The sequence below is a fragment of the Alosa sapidissima genome, chromosome 4, assembly GCF_018492685.1.
Source record: "Alosa sapidissima isolate fAloSap1 chromosome 4, fAloSap1.pri, whole genome shotgun sequence".
NCBI classification, from domain to species: Eukaryota; Metazoa; Chordata; class Actinopteri; order Clupeiformes; family Clupeidae; genus Alosa; species Alosa sapidissima.
In genome coordinates, this window is record NC_055960.1 from 13,561,078 (window position 1) to 13,569,338 (window position 8,261).

The 8,261-nt window shown below is 42.2% G+C and overlaps 1 protein-coding gene across 2 annotated transcripts in view; it reads left to right on the plus strand.

The window, feature by feature from the left end:
- timeless (timeless circadian clock) overlaps positions 1 to 4,070 on the plus strand; it is a 28,170-nt gene extending 24,100 nt beyond the window's left edge. For both annotated transcript variants that reach the window (XM_042089916.1, XM_042089915.1), the window contains exons 28-31: positions 257 to 488; positions 2,646 to 2,688; positions 2,811 to 2,875; positions 3,085 to 4,070. In XM_042089916.1, the coding sequence (XP_041945850.1) occupies positions 257 to 488; positions 2,646 to 2,688; positions 2,811 to 2,875; positions 3,085 to 3,212 (468 nt within the window). In that variant the 3' untranslated portion in view covers positions 3,213 to 4,070. The remainder of the gene's footprint in view (positions 1 to 256; positions 489 to 2,645; positions 2,689 to 2,810; positions 2,876 to 3,084) is intronic.
- The last annotated feature ends 4,191 nt before the right edge of the window (positions 4,071 to 8,261 follow it).

Sequence of the window (8,261 nt, forward strand, 5' to 3'; positions counted from 1 at the left end):
AAGTTTGCTATTTACAATAGCAGAGTAACATCTAAATACATCGCGACTCTAGAGGGAGCTCTGAACTCGCCAAAAATACCTAAACCTGCATAGTATACCTTTTAAGGACTGGTCTCATTTTTACGAATGTACACGCCGCTATCATGTCTGGTGTAGCCAGTGTAGCCGCTCTGCGAACGGAACACTTCTGTTACGTGTCCGGTGTAACCTTCCTGTAAAGCACATGTGTAATTGGTCCGGTTTTCCTCATTATCAGGAATCTTTCTGGAGAATCCCGATCACCATGAGTGTGTACCAGCTAAGGGGGGCAGCCGTATCGCTGTGCCCCTCAGAGGAGCCTTCAGCGGGGGCAGAGACCGTGGAGTCAGCGCAGAGGCCGGAGTCTCCGGAGCCCCAGGACGAGGCCATGTCCCACGAGCAGAGAGCGCAGGCCCTGAGGGCGCTGCTGCTCGCCCGCAAGAGGAAACAGCCCTCCCCCGACACCACAGGTAAGCAGGGACAGGACACACACACACACACTCTCTCTATCTCTCTCTCTCCCCCCCCCCTTCTGGCGGTACATTAGTGTGTGGATCTGAAAGACTGCTGTTGTGTTATTGGCTGTCTCTCAGAAAAGAGATGTGCAGTTAAAAAAATGTTGCTGCTGATAGTATATTTTTTACTACCATATTTCTCTTAAGACTCAGTCAGGACGATGGAAGATCAGGATCCAGGCTTTTATTTTTTTCAATGAGGGGCCAGTGACCTCTAGGTCCAACCCAGTTTGAATATGCAATAGAAATGGAAGAGGTCAGATCACCCTTTGTCCTGGGATGTCTCTCAGAGGCCTATGTTTTCACACCTGGAGATGGGCTCCTATTGAATTCAAGGATACACAGGCTGCAAACTACAGACACAAGGGATGCACAATAAAATCACAAATGACCATAAGGAACACACAGTACATTTACAGAAGGATTCTGATTCACAACACTTTCAAGATAAGTCTAAATCTTATGCAAGTTATAGCATTAAAAGGAAGGCATGATTACTTCTAGCTCAGAGTTCTAATCTCAGAAAGCGCTTTCAGACATACGTGTAAGACCGGAGGTTCTGCCGATGTTAAACGGTGGGGCCATATATCTGAACGACATAACCGGTCATATGGAAGTCCGAATTTACCCGGTGTTTATACTACCCCCCCCCCCCCCCCCGCCCCCCTAGTATTTCCTCCGGACATTATGTAAATGTGCTGTGTCTGAACGAGGAGTAGAACATGCGGTTAAAATTCACACCTAGTGAGAGGGCGTGTTGGTGATGTTTCTTTCGTGCGTCCATGTGGTTAGATCTGACTTAAATACCAGTGTTATGATGGAAAATCTCCAGACCTGGAAAGATGCAGACATCACTGAGCTACTGTCCATGAGGGCATACAACATTTTGATAGAACACCTGAAGGGAACATTAGAGACACGTTAGCCTACAACTGCATGGCAAGGACAAACGAATTCAGAAGACTGAATCATCATAAGCAGAAGGCGCTGAAAAGGCAGTAGCCTACAGCGACGTCGTTGATGACAATAACAGGAGTATTTAATAAATTGTTAGCCAACACGGTTTTCTGTTCATTGATGGCCTTCATGACCTGCTGAGCTCGCTGATATTTGCTGAGCATATATGCCTAGAGAAAATGAAAACGAAGTAAACCCAACTTTGTTCCAAGCTCCTTACGTAAATGCAACACATGGGGAGAGGATGCTTTTGGAAAAAATAAACCATGAAAAAATGAACAACTTCACTGTTATTGATGTTAGTATTTTGTTTGTTGCTTAAAAACGTTGTATGATCTTGAAGTCTTGAGTTGGCCTACTGAATTGGCTGGTAGCCTACCATAAAGTTTGTGCATGCTCTCTCTCTCCAACGCAAACCAGATTTGGGGTTCTATAGCTAATTCTGGTACATAACGTTGAAAACAGATAAATGTGTTTATTTGAAGCACACATACAAATACTGTAGGCTAGGTCAATTTCAAGTGCGCACTTACGTGACTAGCCTACTTCAAGTATTAGCCTATGCACAATAGATTTCTCTTCTTTAGCCTACATAATGCATAGGCTACACTTTGTAAATACAAAGCAGCTGTGACAGGCAGCGGCCGCATATATTCTGCGTCATATCTCGCATCTTGTGAACTCTACAAGCCCCCACCCCTCACTCGACAACCACACGGAGATTCTGTACTGTGCGTGTATGTCGTTCACACAATACGTCCGTATAAGGTCAGTATTAGGTCCGCAGGTTAGCATCATATCTGAATCATCCGAAGGGTAGGACCTCCGTTTGACAAACCTCCTCATATACTCCGGAGGTTATATCTGAAAGCGCTTAGAGAGTCCTTCCTCCAAATGTTGATGGCCATGGGGGGTGTGCTCCCACAGAGTATACAATAGAAAGTCACACCTGAGGATAACCCAAAAGGTCCCTAGACAGACCCTATTGAATTATAATCATTCAAGGATAAACAAAGGATGCTTGCATAGGACAAGGACAGGAGAAATACAGTAGACTATAATGCTTATTCACAATTCTTTCACTGCTTACGTGCAATTCCCCACAAAAACGTGAATCTATCAGTCATGTTCATCTCCTTTCTCTCTTCTCCTCAGAATCCCCCACAGCTGAGCCTGTATCTGGCAGTGATGAACAGCAGTAAGAGCCTGTTCTTTTCACATTGCATCTAAAGAATATGCAGTTCAGCTACAGTCAGTTAATCTGCAGTCAGTCATGACCTTTGTGACGAACAGCCATCATTTCTGTGGTTTCCTGTGCAGGGGAGCAGGAGCGGCCCGGCCTGGTGGGAAGAGAAGCCGTGTGTTGGACAGCGATGATGAGAAAGGTACTGCACAATCAGAGAATCGCTAACCATCCTTGTTAGTGCCTAGAGAATCGCAATTACCATCCTTGTTAGTGCCTTGTGATCTGCCCAGCTCAACATTTACCATGATCCTCCATCCTGTGGTCATGTTGTTATGCCTCCACACAAATGTATGTCAACCAGAAAAAGGCATATCACAGCAATACTGTAATTCTTGTTCTTATTTCCAGACGAGGACCCCTCTTCCAAGATGGAGGTGGGAGATGAGAGAGGGGCTGGTGATTCCGACGCCGAGGAACATTCCGCACCTGCCAAGCGTAGACGGCACCGGGTGCTGAGCGACGACGAAGAGGACTAAAAATATAGCAGTAGATTGTGCAGAAGACTCAGCTGAGACCACCTCAAAAACCTCACACTGCACAAGATGGAGTGTGAGTGTGTACCGTTGGAACCACCGCTCCATTGTTTACCAAATCATTTGAAGTCTTTATGTGATGTGGCTCCAAGTTCTGGACCTCACCGCGATAGAAACTTGATTAGGTACAAACCAACCCCCCCACCCCTTTAGTGCCTGACATAACCAATGACAGACAATGGGTGCTTGCAGAGATTACCGTCTGTTGTAATGTCGTGTTTGTGTAATCGTTTTGCATTCTTTTTTCATGTTGCGATCTACTGCTTGGATTATGGATTGTGTTGAGGATAACATGGCAGAAACACAAAACTTCCTTATGAAGATACTGCAACTCATCACATATACACACAAGACACACTCAAAGACACAGGAGGGGATTCTGTTGGACCAACACTATTTATTGCTGCCATGGTGTTCTCTAGACAGGAATGTTGAATGGTCATTTTAGTACCAGTGTTCATTTGTTTATTGGTAAATGTAACATTGTCATTTGTGTGTGTTCTTTTTATATCAGTTGTTCATTCTCCAACGGAACAGATTAAAGACCTTGGAGGTGATTCCAAAGTGTGTTGTGTTAACAGTTTGGCCAATTTTACTTTAAAGTTTTAGTTACTTCAACAAATTAATTTCTGAACAGGAGACGGATTGTAATCCAACTGTAAGAAGCTCTTTAAGTATTTGCCTTTTAATTTTAAAAAAGCTGTAGACCTAAAGCTTCACAAATTTCAGGTCAAGTATAGGTTCCATGTTTTGAACCTGTGCATGATGTTAATAAAAGAAATAAAGTATTACCATGATCAATCGTTTTGGCTTTTAATCAATAATATGCGATCACAATACACACATTTGTTTTGTTTTTATCATTTGCTCTGAATTTCATTTAAAGTTGCAGTTGGCAAGTCTGACAGATTGAGGGGACTTAGCCAACATTTTAAATGTTTACAACTCTCATGCCCCTCCCCCACTACCACCGAGCACCCTCTCATCGAGTTTGTGCTCGTCAATGCGCACCAGACTGTGATTCAGTTAGATCTCACACAGCCCTGCTCGGATTGGACCAGAAGAACTGGGAGCTGTGGATTTTTGCAAAACATATAACAGGCTCTAGGTGGAGGTAGAAGTGCGGGGCTTTTTTTAAAACCGGCTGATTTATGTTCTGTCAGAACAGTGTCGGTTTCAGTGAATATGATCAAACAAATCTTGCCAACTGCAGCTTTAAGTCCTTTCACTCATTCTCCATTTGGTCAGTGTTCAGCTTCATGCTTACAGCAATGGGCTGTTGTTAGAAACATGGCCTCTCGGTGGCAGTCGGAGCTGACTTTCAGCAGCAGTGACATCCTCTTCAATTTCCTGAGTTTGTTCAGGAGCTTTTGGATGTTTTGACTAGTCTGTGGAGCTGTAATTGAATTCTCAGATGCCAGCTCTGAGGACCTGACGTACCTAGACAAGACAATCAGTGAATTTGTTTTTCTGGTTGAGATTGGCTTTAGGTTAAGAAGACTTTCACAGCATTTTTGGGTGGGGGAATATGTCTCAAACTTCAGTTTTGTGTGAACCTTATTCAGCTTGTCTTAATTTCCTGTGATGTCTGGAAGAACAAAGAAATGATACAAACAACCTTGACAAAAAATTAGCTCTTTTTTATTTTATTTCTTTTTTATTAGCTCTTTATTTATTGCTTACCTAGGTTAAATAAACATTACAATTTACCATTGGTTTGAATTGGTCACTACCAGTTGGTGAGGCCTATACAAACGGATGTGGTTTTCAACCAATTTCTCTCTGAGGTTCCAGTCAATTTCATAAAGTTTAAACAGTAAAGACAGTAAACTAAGACTTGGTCAGTATCCAGAAGGCCTCCTTCGGCTTCATTCTGTGAGTCATGGAAGTGGGCAAGGAAGTGAGGTTGGATGCGGAGGATAAGGTGAGAGAAGCTCCCAGACAAAAAGAAGGGGTTGGGGTTGCGTCTGATAAAAAGATCCTCCTCTTCTGTTAACAATTATGGCTGGCACTCCCACCTCTTTCCCCAGCTGTGGTGGGGTGGTCTCTCCCAACTCTCCACATCTGGACCAAGTTAACCACTTCCTGTCGCCGATGTCCGGTGAGCCACATGTCCCACAATCCCGCTACCGCAAGGGGTGAGCCTGAGTGGGGAATCACATGAGTGGTCAGGGTCTGTGAAAACAAACAAAGATAACACCAAGTGTGAGAGTGACTGTTTTGCACATGTGAATGAGAGTCCTATATGACCATATTTGACCTAGTTGTATAACAATGGATAGAGGCATCACTGCACTATAGATAGATTTGCTATGTGTTTCCAACAACAGGCCAAAAAAAGTTAATTTCGTAAGACAGAGACAACTACTGCAGTCAAGTCATTTTTCAGATAATTTTGTCATACAGCTGGGTGCAGACTGACATGAGAGATTGCTTACAAGCTTAACATACATGGAGAACTTGAGTTTAAAGTGGAAGGTCAGCTACATGAGGTACTTGAGTAAAGAGTCTGTGGCCGTTGTCTTTCCCTCCCAGTACACAGGCAGCTGTCACACAACCATGGGGGAAAACTGCCAGGTTTTATTGTCATTTCAAAGGCTTGTAATTAGACAGACCCGTGTGTGTGTGAGTGAATACATGTGTGAGCCATGTGCTTATATAACCTTGCACCCTGCCATGCCGGACCTCAAAAACAACTGTCTACTTGGAACCCCATTTTCCAACAGCACAGTTGAAATGAGATCATCATAAGTGACCATGAGCAACAGAGAGAGATAGCTGCGGCCTGCCTGATAACAGTTAAACTGACATCTGACTTTTTTTTATCCAAGGTAATCTATAAATCTGAATAAAGCTCCAATTTAGGAACACTGGACAAGCTCTTGGGAGACTCAGTGTACACTACAATGTATTCTAACCTTTCAACCCTGTAATCCACAGTAAAGTCCCATTACAGTGTTAATAAAACAATTTTGTTGAGTCAATCTTATCATAATACAAGTAAACACAATATATAAACTTTATCACAATACAATCATTCTTGATGTAGATTATCATATTTACAAGCCATGAGAAAGAGTGCCTGCCAACCCATATCTATGACTGATGAATTACCCGCACATTACAACAGCCTTATGGATTGAGCTACAGTCATTTATATGTTTTCACATTCATATTGTTCCTGAATCCCCTCCAGCTGAACCTTTGACCTTCGCTTTTCTTATTTGAACAATGTTCTTTCAGTTGGAGAACCCACAGAAGTCCATGGATATCGTTAAGTGTTTACAATCTAAGGGAAATGGTTTTTGTTGCCAAATGGCAAGTAGGATAAGGCTCTGGCAGTTTTTAAAGCAGAACTGGCCAAATAAGGAATGCTAGTTCATCAAAATAGTAAGTAGTAAAATAAACATTACACTCTTTTACACATTTTTTCTGATCAACATAAAGTCATGAAACCTGGCTTTAGATGATGGACCTTATCTGGGCTGACAACATCAATTCCATGATGATTAATTATGAGCACTGCTAGCTCATAGCAACCATATAGGTTTTGTCAGAGGTGTTTTCCCTGTTTTGTTTTTCTGCTTTTCCCTCCCCAATTTTCTTTCGTCAATTCCTGAACACCAGGGTACATGAAACTTGGTGGGCATGTAACCCCACTAGACTGACAGGGATTTGGTTTCTCAATTCGGTTTGACATATTTGGTTTGACAGGTGCTTGAATCATCGTTTGTTGGTTTGGCAGACACTCTCACACACACACACACACACACACACACACACACAAGTATTCACACAGACACGTAATGCACATACACACACTCATATCCAGTCACAGACACACTGGGAGTGCACTCACAAGTTTACATACACACTGGCAATGTACAGTTTGTAGAAGGTAGACAAACACATGTTAAGTTAAGGGGAAAAGTAATTGTCGCTCCCATATTCACTCCCTCAACAACTTTTGGGTGACACACCATACACACACAACACAACGAAACATATAGGCTATTGGCATGCCCCAGTGTCCCAGTATCCTTTCTCTCTTGATGCATACCGGAAGCAGTGCACACAAGTTTGTATTGACACAGTCATACACACACACTCACATACACAGTCCCTCACACATTCACACCCTCTATCTTGTACACACACAAACACACACTTTAACTTAAACACCTGCTTCAAGCAGTTTAGACTGTGTACATTGTTATCTTGAATTGTTAAACACTGATCAACCAATGGAGTGGGATGAACAGGAGTTGGGAAGTGTAATTTGCAGTTTAAAGAGTTGCAGGAGATAGAACATGAAATTATGTGCTTTATTTTCTTTGTGTTAAAGATGGCAACACCATGCGGCAGTCATACCATGTACCGCATAGTTTCTTTCGTAGCCTAATGTTGCCTAATAAAATGTTGTAATGTGGTAAAATGTCAATAAGATGACAGTCAGGGTGATAAATAAATAGCTGACTTTATTTACCTCCTGTTTCACTTGGAATTGGCCTAAGTCATCATAAATCATTTAAAGCTTCCATTTCCTGACAGACTTTATAGAGTATTTTTGACTTGTGCAAGATAAGCATTTTTGTTAATCAATTTGGACAGTGTTTAATTGGAATAAACATCTGACAGACAGTGTTGACTATTGGTTCCTCTCTCAATTGAGATGTAAACTGACACTGAGTTCACATCCTCAATTGCCTATTCAGTCTCTGTTCTAATGTCTTGCAGCTTTTCAGTCAGTTCTTATTAAGGCAATTTGCTTTGTCTGCGTTCAAATCACCGCATGACAATAACTGAAAGCAACTGCCTCATAAGGATCTCTCTTAACCAAATTAAAGCCATTTCAATATTTAATGACAAATCAATAATTAATTATAGTTCTAATCAGGATTGCAATGAATTGACAGTGATTGCAAAGAATAAAACATAATTAGCATAGCCCTACACCTCTTGCGCCTTGTAGGCTTGTCTACTAGCCTATTT